The sequence below is a fragment of the Salmo trutta genome, chromosome 20, assembly GCF_901001165.1.
Source record: "Salmo trutta chromosome 20, fSalTru1.1, whole genome shotgun sequence".
NCBI lineage: Eukaryota > Metazoa > Chordata > Actinopteri > Salmoniformes > Salmonidae > Salmo > Salmo trutta.
Window position 1 is genome coordinate 9,067,221 of NC_042976.1, and position 18,622 is coordinate 9,085,842.

Consider the following 18,622-nt stretch of genomic DNA (forward strand, 5'->3'; position numbering starts at 1 on the left):
GAAGGTCCCCAAGAACACAGTGGCCTCCATTATTCTTAAATAGAATAAGTTCGGAACTACCAAGACTTTTCCTAGAGCTGTCCACCCGGCCAAACTGAGCAATTGGGGGAGAACCCAATGGTCACTCTGGCAGAGCTCCAGAGGTCCTCTGTGGAGATGGGAGAACCTTCCAGTACCATCTCTGCAGCACTCCACCATTCAGGCCTTTATGGTAGAGTGGCCAGAAGGAAGGCACTCCTCAGTAAAAGGCACATAACAGACCACCTGGAGACACCTAAAGAACTCTCAGACCATGAGAAACAAGACTCAGCCAAGACAACGCAGAAGTGGCTTCAGGACTCTGAATGTTCTTGAGTGGCCCAGCGTCATACCAAAGAAGACTTGAGGCTGTAATCGCTGCCAAAGGTGCTTCAACAAAGTACTGAGTAAATGGTCTGAATACTTATGTAAATGTGATATTTCATTATTATTTCTATTTTTTATAATTCTAAAAAACAGTTTTTGCTATTATGGGGTATTGTGTGTAGATTGATGAGAGAAAAAAAACGATTTAATACATTTTAGAATAAGACTAACAACAAAATGAACCTTCTGTATGCACTGTATGTGGGTGAGTTGTGGACATTCCATTTACAGCTACAATGGCAAACAGACATAGAGGATGTTTACAATGAACTTGAACAGGCGGTCCATTATTTTCTACGCTTTTTTTACAGTGACACACATCTAGTGTTTTCTCATGAAGTCAAGCTACAATGCCAGGACACACATATGTTGTTTTCAAATCAGTTTGGGCCATATCAGCTCTTTAAAGAAGCAGCTGACTAGAGAGAGCCCTATATAGGACTATATGTAGTGGTGCTGACTGGAGGGAGACCTATAAAGGACTATCTATAGTGCTGCCAAGGAAAATACCCTCTGAAACCATGCAGTGCACTTGAACACTTGTTGTTGTACGTCCACTCAGCCAATGGCATGGGGATCAACACATTTGGTTGATCTAAGAATGAAGATAAAGAACAGAGATACATATGTCCAGATCTCGGATGTTAATATGACCCAGTATATACATCTGTATACTACATGTATGTCTCACTATTGTGCTCCTGCGAGAATAAGATAAATATATTATATAATGTTGTATTATATAATGGTGTCGTGTGTAATGTTTTCACCAGAAAACATACAATGGAAACGGCTGATGATTCTTTTCGCTAGTGTTCCATAAGTCCATACTCTTCTGTGATCGCTGACCCCTTTGAGATATCCAACTACACTACATAACACAGTACAATAACACGGTCTCTGGGAATTCAACCCGTCCGACGGAAATATTTGACAATGAACGACATCACAATGAACGACATCACAATGAACGATATCAAAGCTCTTTGGTTACTTCACAGTAGGGACCATAAGACAATGCGATGTGCGATGACGTAATCTGATATTGCCAAGTGTATAAATGACCTTGCGTCCATTTTTCCCTCACATCAAATAAAGAATGAAAATCAATGCAACCGAGGCCCTTTGAGCTCTGATTAAAAGTTGACCAGACTGGTCTTTAAAACACCATGTCATGCAAGGCTAAATTGGCATGGACACTATGCTCTTTAAACTTGTTGACCGGCTGGGGCTGAGACAGGTGTTCATGGATTCAGGTGCAGCATGTCCACAACGTGTGGATGCCATAGGAGGGTCAAAGTGTTAGGGGTAACATTGGCATGTGCTGTATGCTCATAAACATGCCACTCATAGCAGTATGGGAATGCCGCTGCATCGCTGCGGTGTCACCATCTGTCTGTTCCTCCAGCACATGATAATAACGGGGAAGTAGCCTCACAGTGTCAGGAGAAAAAAACCCTGACCGTTATATACGGGATGGGTCCAGTGCCCTTGAAGCTGCCATTGGATGTGTGTGTGTGTGCTTATGTGTCTGTGTGTGTGTGCTTGTGTGTGTGCTGTAAAAGATCCCTCCTGTGGACGAAGGCACACAGTGCCAGTAGGAGTGTGTAGGGAGGCGTGGGTCACACACTGCCAGTAGGAGTGTGTAGGGAGGCGTGGGTAACACACTGCCAGTAGGAGTGTGTAGGGAGGCGTGGGTAACACACTGCCAGTAGGAGTGTGTAGGGAGGCGGGGTCACACACTGCCAGTAGAAGTGTGTAGGGAGGCGTGGGTCACACACTGCCAGTAGGAGTGTGTAGGGAGGCGTGGGTCACACAGTGCCAGTAGGAGTGTATGGGAGGCGTGGGTCACACACTGCCAGTAGGAGTGTGTAGGGAGGCGTGGGTCACACACTGCCAGTAGGAGTGTGTAGGGAGGCGTGGGTAACACACTGCCAGTAGGAGTGTGTAGGGAGGCGTGGGTCACACACTGCCAGTAGGAGTGTTTAGGGAGGCGTGGGTCACACGCTGCCAGTAGGAGTGTGTAGAGAGGCGTGGATCACACACTGCCAGTAGGAGTGTGTAGGGAGGCGTTGGTAACACACTGCCAGTAGGAGTGTGTAGGGAGGCGTTGGTAACACACTGCCAGTAGGAGTGTATGGGAGGCGTGGGTCTTTCATCCAGTCACATTACTCTTTAGGGAACAGAGAGTGCAGGAGGAACACCCCAAAGACAACTCTTGTTTGCCTTCAGTCATGGCCGCTAGCATCTTTTAAATTAGCACTGCTGAAAAACGAGGCCAAATCAGGAAGTGCAGTTCTACTTTAAAAAAAGTGACAAAGAAATTACAGAGGAACAACACACCTCAGAGACAGACAGATAGATAGAGAGACAGATAATGAAAAAGAGAGAGAAAGAGATAACGAGAAAGAGACAGGGCATCATCTATCTCACAGACACATTTATCATTCTCCTCTCTATCCACCTCAACAGACCAGAATCATACTTCAATCCTTCATAGCTCATCTGTGTAATTAGACATGACTAGACATGTATGAATCACCAAGTCACACACTTACCCCACGCAAAGGTGAGATAAGAACTCGTCTCTGAGAATGAGCCTGTTGGCGTGACTGTCTCTTGTGTGGGAGCGAAAGGGGTAAGAGGGCACTAAGACTAAAAGGGCAGGAGTCAACTATCTTTAGGAATGTAATCTCCTCTGGTTTAAGATGAACTGAGCTGCACTCGTTCAACACTAGCGACGCCTACCCATTCTTAACATCAGCAAAGCCTTGTGCTGTACACAGCCCAGGCCTATTTCTGAGCTAAATACAGAGTGGGAAGAGAGGGATAGTTCTAACACCTCGTAAACCAATGCCCAGCCCCCTTCAGCACCTCATGTTGGTGCCTATGGCGGTAGAGGTTGAGTTACTGAGGATTCAATGAGAATGTGAATAAATAAGCCATTGGTTGTTTGTACAGATATAACTGCCCATATACACCATCGTCTAGGGTTCTGGGCAGGGTTGAGAGTGGAAAAGGACATGGAGACTGAGAGGATATGGCGGCGGTGCCAGAGGCGCCAAGATAACTGACTCAGCAAGTCATCTGCCAACGCTCCGGCTTTGATGTCTGTTAACCCTTAATGGCTGACATGTTGAGGGTGTTGGAGTTGGTTTTTCAACGGAGTCATCTTATGAGTCACTGGACATTGTTCTGTATAATTTAGAACCAAACATTTGGTTTATGTAAGTGTCTTGGTCCTAGTCACAGGATAAGTGTGTGTGTGTGTGTGTGTGTGTGGGGGGGGAGGGGGGGGGGGGGGGGTTCCAAAAGGGTTCTTCAGCTGTCCCCATAGGAGGACCCTTCTTGGTTCCAGGTAGAACCCTCTGTGGAAAGGAACCCAAAAGGGTACCAAAAATTGTTCTTCAAAGGGTTCTCCTCTGGGGACAGAGGACTTTCTCCTATTGATTATCATCAAACACAACAACACATGGTAAAAAGAGTTAAAGATTTGATGATAGGAAATTCATAGAAATGGTTAGATAGATGGACCACTAAGACATGGTTAACCAAGACAGATGCTTATTGGAGTATTTTGCTATGATTTGAGGGTTTTTTTTGGTTCAGGAATCATGTTCTCCACAGCCCGTTTATTTAACTATTTTTGTTGCCATGTTCCCCATCACAGCCATGACGTATCACAGAGATTCACTGATGTACAGTAATCCATTTAAATGATACAGTATAATAAAAAGCATCCTATTATGTGGTCTACTAACCAAGTGCATTACTGGATACAAGTTTGTTGTGGTATGATTTGAAAGTAAAAATGGACCCTGAGGCTCCAAACATTTGGGTGACACAGGTTAGACAACCAACATCTTGATTTATCCCTTGAGTTGTCTTATTAAGGGTAAAAAAAAATAACCCACCACTATGTGTAACAGCAGAGAAAACCCCCTAAATAATATTTTTTCAAATTAAAATTTGAAGACTTTTCCTAGAGGATTCCGCTAACACGGAACCCAAACCGGCTGCGCGCGTGTGCCATCGTGAATACATTTGTTTTGTCCACCAAACGCGATCACGACACGCAGGTTAAAATATCAAAACAAACTCTGAACCAATTACATTAATTTGGGGACAGGTCAAAAAGCATTAAACCTTTATGGCAATTTAGCTAGCTAGCTTGCTGTGTTGCTAGCTAATTTGTCCTGGGATATAAACATTGTTATTTTACCTGAAATGCACAAGGTCCTCTACTCCGACAATTAATCCATAAAACAGAATCATTCCTCGTCCTTCTAGGCCTTTTATTCTTTTATTACCGCCACTGACCTCGTTCGTCTTTCAGTCACCCATGTGGGTATAACCAATGAGGAGATGGCACGTGGGTACCTGCTTCTATAAACCAATGAGGAGATGGGAGAGGCAGGACTTGCAGCGCGATCTATCTATTTTATCCCTTGGCAACGCAGACGCTCGTTGGCGCGCGCGAGCAGTGTGGGTGCAATAATTGAATAATATAGATTTATACATTTATTTTGCAACGCTTGTGCACGCGACGTGAGCGGTGTAGTCAGCCTGTTAGGGTCATTTTTGACACGGCAGTTAGAAAATCATTTACACACCACAAAAACCACAAAGATACACACACACACGAGAAATTGAGATTGAAATCAGACCAAACTAATGTGCAGCATCTCCCCTCCACGACACCACACATGACTCAAGTTCACAGACAAAATAAACAAAATGTCAGACAAAATAAACATTTATTGAAAGCATTGTTTACTAATGGAGAATGCAGTCAGAGACTATAAAGGTGCTGCAGATGATAGTTCCCCCCAGTCCCCCCTTTGCTGAAGCCATGAGTGCACGTTTCAGTGCCCAACCGGTCGTAGATCTGATTTTTTCAGATGTCCAGGAGGAACAAGAGGACAATGATTTCGAAGAGGAGGAGGTATCTGAAGAAGAAGATGGGGAAGAATACAACCCAGAGCACGATGCATCATCTTCAGATGAAGAAGAAATACTCCAAGCTGAAAGATACATTTTTGAAAAAGAACAGCAAAACAACATGGTCCTTGTCACCATATGACAGCAAGGGCAGGATGGCAGCACACAATGTCATAAGGATGACCCCAGGGCCCACAAGACATGCAGTTGCCCATGCCCAGGACATCGCCTCAACATTCTACATGTTCATCACACCAGCCATCGAAAGAAATTACACTGGAGATGACAAATTTGGAGGGTTTCCGTAAATATGGAGACAACTGGAAAAGGATGGATGAGATTGAGCTGCGTGCCTACATAGGACTGCTAATCTTAGCGGGTGTGTATAGGTCCTGAGGCGAGGCTACATGTAGTCTCTGGGATGCAGAGAGTGGATTTTCCATGCGACAATGTCACTGAGTCTTTCACCCTTTCTCAAGAATGCTACGATTTAATAACCGTGAGTCAAGACCTGCAAGACGTGTGAGAGACAAACTGGCTGCCATAAGAGAGGTCTGGGAGAAGTGAGTGGAGTGTCTGCCATACCTCTACAACCCTGGGACTGAAGTAACAGTGGATGAGCAACTGGTTCCTTTCAGAGGTACATTTTTATTTTCATATCTGTAATGTAAGTGATTTTCACTGCTAATTTTATTATATATTGCTGTAATATCATTGATTTATGTGATTGTTTTTTGTGACACGGATACTAATTACTGATAGTAATCTCTTTTGTCAAAAGGTCGCTGTCCTTTCCGGCAGTATATGCCCAGCAAGCCAGCAAAGTATGGCATCAAGATATGGGTGGCCTGTAACGCACAATCCAGCTACGCTTGGAAGATGCAAGTCTACACAGGGATGCCGACCAGCGGAGGCCCGGAGAAGAATCAGGGTATGCGGGTTGTGCTTGATGTGACAGACGGACTGAGGGGGCACAATGTCACGTATGACAATTTCTTCACCTCTTATGAAGAGGAAGATCACCATGGTTGGCACAGTTAGAAAGAACAAGCCTGAGCTCCAACCTGCACTCCTCGCAACAAGGGGGAGAGAGGCCTTCACAGCTGGGAAAGGCACTTTCAAAAAAGGGAGCGCCTTGCCCGCACAGCAGCCTCTGCAACGCTTGTGAAAGCTATTCAGGGAGCTGAATCTTGTCCTTATCCACCTGAGGCTGCAGCTGGGGCATGCAAGAGGAGGAGATGTAAATTCTGCCCCCCAAAGAAGGACTGTAAAACAAACACTATGTGCTGCACATGTGAGGAATACATCTGCAAAGTCCATGCACACACACTTGTATACTGTCCTACATGTGCTAATTAGAGTTGATTGATTTATGTTCTTCATGTTTTTGTTTTGTATCCATTATCTTATTCTTATTTATTGTTGTTGTTTATTAACCTTGTGGGTGGGGGCAATGGTTAAAAAAATGTGGGAAGACTAGTATTTTGTAGTTGAATTGCTCATTGTACAGTATATAAGAATATATTACTATGTTGTCAAAAAGTACAAGATTGTTATTGTTTCCCTTCAATAAAATGCATTCAAAACGACTTTTTGCAAATTTCTGATACATTTTTAGGCTATACAAGAGCTATCTCTTGCCTAAAAATTAATGTTTACACCTATGCTGTACCTTTAGCAATAATAGTAATAATAAACCTCTAATTTAGGAAAGAAAACAATTATGATGGGTGTGTTGTAATAAAAATGAGTGGTGTCCACTGATTAAATGCAGTCTTTCTGCATTGTGAAGAGGGAAAACCCAGATATTTACAAAGTTTGTGATGAATGACAGGTTGTTTCTTCATGCAAAATAGATTTGGGGTTTAAAATTCAATTAAGCTGCTTTATTTTAGGGGTTTAGTGAAGGCGGGTCATTTTTGACCCTTAGGACAAGGGGAGTATGTAGAATGTTAAGACTACACAAGGGTTATTAATGTCTGCGCTCTGTTGCTGTCCTGCTGCCAACCCACGGGGGGACCGTGCTCTGTGGCTGTCCTGCTGCCAACCTACGGGGGGACCGTGCTCTGTGGTTGTCCTGCTGCCAACCTACGGGGGGACCGTGCTCTGTGGCTGTCCTGCTGCCAACCTACGGGGGGACCGTACTCTGTGGCTGTCCTGCTGCCAACCCACTGGGGGACCGTGCTCTGTGGCTGTCCTGCTGCCAACCCACGGAGGGACCGTGCTCTGTGGCTGTCCTGCTGCCAACCCACGGGGGGACCGTGCTCTGTGGCTGTCCTGCTGCCAACCCACGGGGGGACCGTGCTCTGTGGCTGTCCTGCTGCCAACCTACGGGGGGACCGTGCTCTGTGGCTGTCCTGCTGCCAACCCACTGGGGGACCGTGCTCTGTGGCTGTCCTGCTGCCAACCCACGGAGGGACCGTGCTCTGTGGCTGTCCTGATGCCAACCCACTGGGGGGGTGCAGACTTTCAACAGTACATCAAAATAGTAATGCAAAAAGGAAATTCAAATGTGTTTACAAATGGCTAGAATCAGGGCCTAGCGTGCCATAGTAAGTTAGCTAGAATCAGGACCTAGCATGCCATAATAAGTTAGCTAGAATCAGGGCCTAGCATGCCATAATAAGTTAGCTAGAATCAGGACCTAGCATGCCATAATAAGTTAGCTAGAATCAGGGCCTAGCATGCCATAATAAGTTAGCTAGAATCAGGGCCTAGCGTGCCATAATAAGTTAGCTAGAATCAGGGCCTAGCGTGCCATAGTAAGTTAGCTAGAATCAGGGCCTAGCGTGCCATAGTAAATAAGCTGGAATCAGGACCTAGCATGCCATAGTAAGTTAGCTAGAATGAGGCCATAGCATGCTATAGTAAGTTAGTTCTGAGAGCCAAAGGAAGGCCTGGTACTGCTGTGTATGCTGTGTTGGAGATTCTAGTGTCATTGTTGTCATGTTTACATGTCCTGGGTCAGCTGATGCTCTGCTAAATATGATGCTGATGCTCTGCTACTACACAACATTTCCTCAAGAGGCTTTAGTTTCTTACTGCATCTGTCTATTCTCTTTGGGTTATTTTGACACTGACAGGACATACTGTACACAACACCATTTATTCACCAAGTTCTCTCCTTAACTGCTTTGTAATCCGTAGACTGCACTGATCTTTGATGAGAATATAAGTTGTTAATTGTCTGGTTGATTAATTTGGTACTTGACTGGTACTTGATATGAAACTCACCTTTGAAGAAGCTCTTCACCTTCAGGTAGCCGACGCTGATGCGGAGCACAGAGAGTTTGTCCAGGCGAGAGCGCACATCCTCAGGGAATGGTAGAAGGCCTGTCAGCCTGTCCAGCTCCCCGTTCAACCGATCCCGGTGGCGTTTGGATGGGTTCGACTTGACCACATCTGGAGCAGGAGTTTTCTTACTGTGGGGAAAGGAGACGAGATCATTATGGTTAGTTAGACCATAGGTACTTATTGTGCTGATTCAACATTATTACAGTGGTGTCTGTGGAAGGAAATCTGATTGTAATCATTATTGTTGAGAGATGATGTACCTCGTTGTAAAATGAATGTGTATACCAGCATTACAGGTAAACAATCTTTGGATGACAACACTTTACTGGACGACAACACAACAGCAACAAAGACTGGACACGTCATAACTTTAGACAGCTTAGCCACAATATGGGTCTATGACATAATGCTATTATAGCTACATTTCATAAGCTTGTAACGCCTGGCAAGAGTGACATCCACTGAAATAAGAAGCCTGAAACAATGGAAGAATTTCATAACACTGAAATAAGCAGAGGGGAACATGAAGTTTTTAAAACCATGCTACAGAGGGTTAGTGCGTACAGCCCAGTACATCAATGGGGTCAAGCTTCCTGCCATCCAGGACCTATATACTAGGCGGTGTCAGAGAAAGGCCCCAAAAATTGTCAAAGACTCCAGTCACCCAAGTCATAAACTGTTCTTTCTGCTACCACACGCCAAGAGGTACCAGAGCCCCAAGTCTAGGTCCAAAAGGCTCCTTAACAGCTTCTACCCCCAAGCCATAAGACTGCTGAACAATTAACCAAATGGCCACCCGGACGGACTATTTACATTGACCCCCCCCACTCTCAATTTTTTTAATTGCATTGTTGATTAAGGGCTTGTAAGTAAGCATTTCACGGTTGAATTTGGCCCATGTGACTAATCAAATTTGATTTGAACCAAGGCTGAATCACTTCAGTCACCCTGGCTAGCAGGCCCTGCATGAGCATGGCTTCCTCTGAGTTGGGTTTATGACACACGCTAATAAAAACATGAATAGTTTCGAAACCCAGTGAGCAATAGTGGTGCACCGCTTACAGTACTGAAACTCTAGCTTGAACGTAGGAAAGACGAGGCAACTCGTAAACATGACTAATAAACACAGTGAAGCACACTGTTTTCTAGGTGAATCATCATACATTATTAGCCTAAGGAGATAGGAATCAGTGGAGGCAGTCGCAGCACCTGAGGCCAGAGGGATTTCCTGCTTTGAGGAGCAAAGCGTACAAAGCGCTACAGTCCAGCTGCTAGCATATACTATACAAGAGGACACAGAGATCACTCCTCTCTACAGTTTCTCCAATACTAAAAACTTTCTGCAATATAAAAAGCCTGTATAGTGAAAAAAATATGTAAATAAAATGGACAGCTGTTAATGTCAACAAATAATGTCTGTAAACGTTCACATCTATAGAATAAACACAATGCTCTTTTGTAAATGTTCACTGTCAAAACGGACTATTTTCAGGCACATCTGAGGCTATCAGAGGTCTTTGTTTGTTTTGCTCCCTGTGGTATTTCATTTCACAGGCAACTGGGTGATAATGTCTTGGGACAACTCTTGTTGAAGGCCAAAGTCAAGTTTATGAGTCTCGTGCAGACACATGTCATTAACTGCAAATCAGACACACGTGCTCAGGCTTAAGCCAAGCTTGCTGGGACTGTAGTCCGGAGGCTCTAACTCCCCTCGCACCCGCTGGAGCAAGAACAGAACCCAGGCTCATTTCTGAACTAAAGTGGATGACTTCAATACACCATTTCACTTTTTCAAATGTGGGTTAAAGGTTGGGGGACTGGCAGCTGCTATTTATCTCAAGGGCATTGTTTAAACGGCATCTGTTTCAAAGTTTAAAGTTTAAGTTTATTAGCAACATGCACAGGATACAACAGCTGTAAAAGAGTATAGTGAAATGTTAACCTTGAGAGCTCTTTCCCTACACTGCAGTGATAGTAATAATAATAAAATAGTAATAGAAAAGGTAATTAAAATAAAAAACACACAACAAGTACGATATAAAGTGAAGAAACACAAGAATACAAGTATATACTGATCAGTGCCAATACCTTATTCAATGTGCAGGGTTACTGGAGTGGTTGTATATACAGATCAGTACCAGTACCTTATTCAATGTGCAGGGGTACTGGAGTGGTTGTATATACAGATCAGTGCCAGTACCTTAGTCAATGTGCAGGGGTACTGGAGTGGTTGTATATACAGATCAGTGCCAGTACCTTAGTCAATGTGCAGGGGTACTGGAGTGGTTGTATATACAGATCAGTGCCAGGTGGGTTTATTCAGGTGGGTTTATTCATAAAAACCTGAGTAATAGTGACCGGTAGCAGGATAAATAGATTAGCTACTAATGGTAATTGCAAACAATAATCAATGAACAGCAGTGTAATGCTATTAATACATCTAATCATCACTCATTATAACAGCAGCGTAGATGTGAGGTGGTGTAAGTGTGTGTGGTCAGTAATGAGTGTATGAGTGAGGGTGTATGTGAGTGTGTGTATGAGATATGTGTGTTTGTGTGTGAGTAAGAGTGACAGATAAAGTGTGTGTGTGTGTGTGTGTGTGTGTGTGTGTGTGTGTAGAGACCCGTGGATGGCATAGAGTCAGTGTGGACAGTTTGTGGGAGAGGGAGAGCAGTAGTTGTTAGCTATTTAACAATCTTATGGCCATGGGACAGAAGCTGTTTAGGAGTCTGTTGGTCTGAGCCTTGATGAATGGTACCGGATGCCGGACGGGAGCATGGAGAACACTCCATGTCTTGGGTGGCTGGAGTCTTTTGACATTTTTCGGTGTCTTTATCAGACGCCGCCTGGGATGTACGTCCTGGTTGACTGGGAGCTATTCCCCAGTGATGCGCTGGGGCATCCGCACCACCCTCTGAAGGGCCTTCCGGTCGAGGTCGGTGCAGTTGCCATACCAGATGGTCATACAACCAGTCAGTATGCTCTCTAAGGTGTGACTATAAAAGTGACTGAGGACCTGAGGGGGCATGCCAAATCATGTCAGCCTCCTGAGGGGGAAGAGGGAGAAGAGTGCCGTCTTCACAACTGTGCTGGTATGAGAGGACCAGGTTAAAAGTCCTCAGTTATGTGGACACTGAGGAACTTGAAGCTCTTGACCCTACACTACGGCTCCGTCGATGTGGATGAGGGTGTGGCTGAGGGTGTGCACCCCCCTCCCTGTAGTCCATGATCAGCTCCTTGGTCTTGCTGATGTTGAGGGAGAGGTTGATGTCCTGGCACCACAATGTCAGGTCTAGAGGTCGACCGATTATGATTTTTCAACGCCGATACCGATTATTGGAGGCCCCCAAAAAAAGCCGATACCGATTAATCGACCGATTCTTTTATTTATTTATTTGTAATAATGACAATTACAACAATACTGAATGAACACTTATTTTAACTTAATATAATACATCAATAAAATCTATTTAGCCTCAATTAAATAATGAAACATGTTCAATTTGGTTTAAATAATGCAAAAACAAAGTGTTGGAGAAAGTAAAAGTGCAATATGTGTCATGTAAAAAAGCTAACATTTAATTTCCTTGCTCAGAACATGAGAACATATGAAAGCTGGTGGTTCCTTTTAACATGAGTCTTCAATATTCCCAGGTAAGAAGTTTTAGGTTGTCGTTATTATAGGAATTATAGGACTATTTCTCTCTATACGATTTGTATTTCATATACCTTTGACTATTGGATGTTCTTATAGGCGCTTTAGTATTGCCAGTGTAACAGTATAGCTTCTGTCCCTCTCCTCGCTCCTACCTGGGATTGAACCAGGAACACATCGACAACAGCCACCCTCGAAGCAGCGTTACCCATGCAGAGCAAGGGGAACAACCACACCAAGTCTCAGAGCGAGTGATGTTTGAAACGCTATTAGCACGCACCCGGCTAACTAGCTAGCCATTTCACATCGGTTACACCAGCCTCATCTTGGGAGTTGATAGGCTTGAAATCATAAACAGCGCAATGCATTGCAAAGGGCTGCTGGCAAAACGCACGAAAGTGCTGTTTTGAATGAATGCTTACGAGCCTGCTGCTGCCTACCACCGCTCAGTCAGACTGCTCTATCAAATCATAGACTTAATTATAACATAATAACACCCCGAAATACGAGCCTTAGGTCATTAATATGGTCGAATCTGGAAACTATCATCTCGAAACAAAACATTTTTCCTTTCAGTGAAATACGGAACCGTTCCGTATTTTATCTAACAGGTGGCATCCCTAAGTCTAAATATTCCTGTTACATTGCCCAACCTTCAATGTTATGTCATAATTACGTAAAATTCTGGCAAATTAGTTCGCAACGAGCCAGGCGGCCCAAACTGTTGCATATACCCTGACTCTGCGTGCAATGAACGCTAGAGATGAGACACAATTTCATGTTAGCAGGCAATATTAACTAAATATACAGGTTTAAAAATATATACTTGTTTATTGATTTTAAAGAAAGGCATTGATGTTTATGGTTAGGTACATTGGTGCAACGACAGTGCTTTTTTCGCAAATGCGCTTGTTAAATCAACACCCGTTTGGCGAAGTAGGCTATGATTCAATGATAAATTAACAGGCACCGCATTATATCATCAACCTTGTGTAGTTAACTAGTGATTATGTTAAGATTGATGGTTTTTTATAAGCTAAGTTTAATGCTAGCTAGCAACTTACCTTGGCTTCTTGCTGCCCTCGCGTAACAGGTAGTCAGCCTGCCATGCAGGCTCCTCGTGGAGTGCAATGTAAGGCAGGTGGTTAGAGCATTGGACTAGTAACCGGAAGGTTGCAAAAACGAATCCCCAAATCCCCCCTGAACAAGGCAGTTAACCCCCGTTCCTAGGCCGTCATTGAAAATAAGAATGTGTTCTTAATCTGACTTGCCTAGTTAAATAAAGGTGTCAAAAAAATGTTTTTTAATTATACAAAAAAATTATTAATATTTATTTATTTATTTAATTTTAAATTGGCAAATCGGTGACCAAAAATACCGATTACCGATTGTTATGAAAACGTGAAATCGGCCCTAATTAATCGGCCATTCTGATTAATCGGTCGACCTCTAATAAAAAGCCACTATAATGTCAAAACATTATTTTGTCATGAGTTCAGTACCATTTGCTTGATTTTGTGGACCTACGACTATGGAGTATCGTTATTACAAATATTTTTTTATAACTAACCGTCATTGTTCTATGTGGTCATTAGCAAGCTATCGTTAGCATGCTAGTTTTAGCATGTTACAAACTCTGTGCTAGCTAGCTAGCCAGCATTAGCTACCTAGCTAGCCAGCCTAGTAAATTCTAGCCAGGGCCCAAATTCACAAAACCTTCTCAAGAAATGTATTCTTAAGTGCAATTTTTTTCCTTCACTATTGACTTATGAAGAAAGTTCGGCAAAGTTGCTATTCCTCACAAAAGTTATTGGAAATGTTAGTGTTATTTCTTATGTTTTTCCTTAAGTAAAAATAAAATAAAGCTCTTGGATTTGTTCTTGGAAATGTTCTTAATTCCAAGATAGCTATACCCTTGTCTTAAACTCAGGGAAGTGAGAGAATAAGCTAATGAAAGCAATTTAACATATTTAATTCACTCAGAAGCTTAATCTGACATTTTCAGTGTTGATTATTTGAAACCAAAGAACATGTTTTTGAACAATAATTTCAGTATGAGATATGCTAACATGATTGCCATTGCTAGCTAGATAGCTAGCTAGCTAAATTGGCTGCCTAGCAACAACCATCTTAAGAAGATATTTAAGAAGTTTGTAAGAAGAAATGTAAGAAGTCCGTAAAAAAAAACATGAAATCTTAAGATATTGTTGAGGAATTGCACTTACAAACTATCTTATGAACTTCTTTTTGTGAATCTGGGCAATGATTGTAATAATTAGCTGGTTAATTACAACTGGAGTTGGCGTGAAAACCTACAGGAAGGTAGCTCTCCAGGAACATGGTTGGAGAGCCCTGTTCTAGTCCAATGGAAACTGATGCAACCCTAGCTAGAATATATGACCAGTGGTGACAGTGAGGTCCCTGTCGTGATATTTAAGGCTGTAATAAGTGCCATCCTGTAGAAATTGCAAAGAAAATACTGTTTGATGAGCTAGCTAAGTTAGGTATACCAGTTATCAAAGAGGACGCTATGAGCGAGCATGTTGTAAACTAGCTAGATAGCGACCTAGATAGAATGCTACTAACGTTAGCTAGACGTATCATCATTAGCTATCCATCTTGCTATCGCATGAAAAATGCCTACAGCAAAATGTCTCTCAATACACTGCATATTACTCAACAATTTCTCAGACATTTGGCTCTTGGTTCTTGCACAGGAAAGAAGTGGAAAAAGTTCAGGGACCTACCAGATCACAACAAACAGTGAACAGCGAGGGGGAGTTAGGGAGAAATCATCTTATACACATACACTTCCGTTCAAAAGTTTGGGGTCACTTAGAAATGTTCTTGCTTTTGAAAAAAAAAGCACATTTTGGTCCATTAAAATAACATCAAATTGATCAGAAATACAGTGTAGACATTGTTAATGTTGTAAATGACTATTGTAGCTGGAAACGGCAGATTATTTGTGGAATACCTACATAGGCGTACAGAGGCCCATTATCAGCAACCATCACTCCTGTGTTCCAATGGCACGTTGTGTTAGCTAATCCAAGTTGATCATTTTAAAAGGCTAATTGATCATTAGAAAACCCTTTTGCAATTATATTAGCATAGCTGAAAACTGTTGTTCTGATTAAAGAAGCAATACAACTGGCCTTCTTTAGACTAGTTGAGTAGCTGGAGCATCAGCATTTGTGGGTTCGATTACTGGCTCAAAATGGCCAGAAACAAAGACCTTTCTTCTGAAACTCGTCAGTCTATTCTTGTTCTGAGAAATGATGGCTATTCCATGCAAGAAATTGCAAAGAAACTGAAGATCTCGTACAACGCTGTGTACTACTCCCTTCAGAGAACAGCGCAAACTGGCTCTAACCAGAATAGAAAGAGGAGTGGGAGGCCCTGGTGCACAACTGAGCAAGACGACAAGTACATTAGAGTGTCTAGTTTGAGAAACAGATGCCTCACAAGTCCTCAACTGGCAGCTTCATTAAATAGTACCCGCAAAACACCAGTCTCAACGTCAACAGTGATGGGGCGACTCCGGGATGCTGGCCTTCTAGGCAGAGTTGCAAAGAAAAAGCCATACCACCTACTGGCCAATAAAATTAAAAGATTAAGATGGGCAAAAGAACACAGACACTGGACAGACGAATCTTGAGGTGTTCGGATCACAAAGAAGAACATTCGTGAGACGCAGAAAAAATGAAAATATGCTGGAGGAGTGCTTGACACCATCTGTCAAGCATGGTGGAAGCAATGTGATGGTCTGGGGGTGCTTTGGTGGTGGTAAAGTGGGAGATTTGTACAGGGTAAAAGGAATCTTGGAGAAGGAAGGCAATCACTCCATTTTGCAACGCCATGCCATACCCTATGGACGGCGCTTAATTGGAGCCAATTTCCTCCTACAATAGGACAATGACCCAAAGCACAGCTCCAAATATGCAAGAAATATTTAGAGAAGAAGCAGTCAGCTGGTATTCTGTCTATAATGGAGTAGCCAGCACAGTCCACGGATCTCAACCCTGTTGAGCTGTTGTGGGAGCAGCTTGACCATATGGTATTATATCGAAAAATATGTTAGTATATTTCAGTTTAACCACAATATTTGTTGTATTATTTGTTCTGTCTTTTCAGGTGGATTAAACTGAAATTGCAACCAACTTTCTAAGGCTTGTTTAAAAAATACGATATTTTGGAGATTATTACGTTTTCAAATAGCCGAAAGTGAGCCGTTGTAATCTGAATAAAGGGAAAAAGGCCATTCTTGAACATGGGGTGAGACATTCTTACTAATTTACTAGAGAACCATTTTGGATTTAAGTATAACTTTTGTATGACTGATGCCTTTAGCGAGAGGTCTAATGCTTTAATATTTAATCATTTCTGCCCTCCGAAATCATATTCGTTATATAAATAGGCAATTTTAATAAAATTGAATATTTTTTGTTAATATAATTTCAAAAGCAGGTCACTAGGTGTAGGCAACACCATAAAGAGTTAATCAGGGTGATTTTTCCACAAATAGACAGATATTTTCCTTTCCATGGTAGCAAGATCTTATCTATTTTTGCTAACTTTCTATAAAAAATAGATAATTTCTTTCTTTCAGGACATGTATACCGAGTATGTCCACATCCCCGTCAGACCATTTTATTGGTAAACTACACGGTAATGTAAAAGTTATATTTTTTTAGTGATACAATACATAATATCTTATCATCATTATCATCTTATCATCATTTGGTTTTAATCTAGAGAGGTTTAAAAAAGTATCTAGATCCTCTATGAGGCTGTGGAGGGATTCGAATTGTGGTTTTAAAAGAAAACATGAATCATCAGCGTACAATGACACGTTTGTTTTTAAGCCATGGATTTCTAATCCCTTAATATTATTGTTGGATCTAATTTTAACAGCTAACATTTTGATGGTAATAATAAATAGATATGCCGATAGTGGACAACCTTGTTTTACTCATCTTGACAGTTTAAAACTTTCTGAGATGTAGCCATTATTTACTATTTTACACCTAGGGTTACTATACATAACTTTAACCTATTTTATAGAGATTCTCCAAAATGTAAATATTCCAGGCATTTATATATATACTCCAGTCGTACTTTATCAAAAGCCTTTTCAAAATCAGCTATGAAAACCAGGCCCTCTTCCCCGATATTTCATGGTATTCTATTGTTTCCAGTACTTGTCTTATATTATCTCCAATGTATCGTCCATGTAAAAAACCTGTCTGATTAGGATTAATAATATCTGACAAAATCTTTTTAATTCTATGTGCCAACCATTTAGCTAGAATTTTTGCATCACTCCAATTTTTTAAATGGACTGGATCTTTACATATACCACTTGGATCCTGTTTCAGTAATAATTAAATCAGACCTTCTTGTTGCGTGTCCGATAATCTACCGTTTATATAGGAGTGGTTAAAACATGCTAATAATAGTCCTCTGAGTATATAAAAAAAGTTTGGTATACTTCCACTGGTATGCCATCCAGCCCTGGAGTTTTCCCGGACTTAAAGGCTTTAATTGCATCAATAAATTCCTCCTCTGTAATTTGGCCTTCACATGAGTCGGTCTGTACAGATGTTAATTTAACATTATTAATAGGGGAAAAAAATCCATACAATTAGCTTGGGTTAGTGGAGATGGAGGGGACTGAAACGAAAACATATTCTTAAAGTACTTTACTTCCTCTGTCAAAATATTGTTCGGTGAATCCTGAGTGACTCCATCATTTGTAACAAGTTTCAATACATTATTTTGGTAGCATTTCTATGTTGAAGATTGAAAAAGAATTTGGTGAATTTTCCCCATATTCCATCCAGTTCACTTTATTATTTATAATATATTATACTGGATCTTTCTTGAATAAGTTCCTACATTTCTTTTTGTTTTTCCTCTAACTTATTCTGTGCCTCTATGGTACCGTTTTTATTGCTATCCATCTGTACTGTTAGTCCTTGAATTTCCTTTGTTAATATGGACTCTTGAACTAAATTGCTTTTGTTTTATAGAGGAGTACTGAATGGCATGGCCGCTAAAGGCACATTTAAAAGTGTCCCATACAATAACGGGATCTGCTGTACCTATGTTATGTCAGAAAAAGTCAGTTAGAAATTCTTCTGTCCTAGTTAAAAAACATTTATCATCCAGTAGGCTTTGATAAAATGTTGAATATCCTCGCCCACGTGGAAATTCTGTAAGAGTAATATATATGTCAATTACGTGATGGTCAATACTTTTTAAACTTTTGGTGCCAGAGAGAATTACTTTCTTATGTCATCAAGACGACTAGCTTGATTA

General features: G+C 41.8%; 1 protein-coding gene across 3 annotated transcripts in view; it reads right to left on the reverse strand.

Annotated features, from left to right (window-relative positions):
• The window catches only part of LOC115155521 (aryl hydrocarbon receptor), a 67,882-nt gene that overhangs the window by 36,963 nt on the left and 12,297 nt on the right, over window positions 1–18,622 (reverse strand). For all 3 annotated transcript variants that reach the window (XM_029702200.1, XM_029702199.1, XM_029702198.1), the window contains exon 2: window positions 8,581–8,768. In XM_029702200.1, the coding sequence (XP_029558060.1) occupies window positions 8,581–8,768 (188 nt within the window). The remainder of the gene's footprint in view (window positions 1–8,580; window positions 8,769–18,622) is intronic.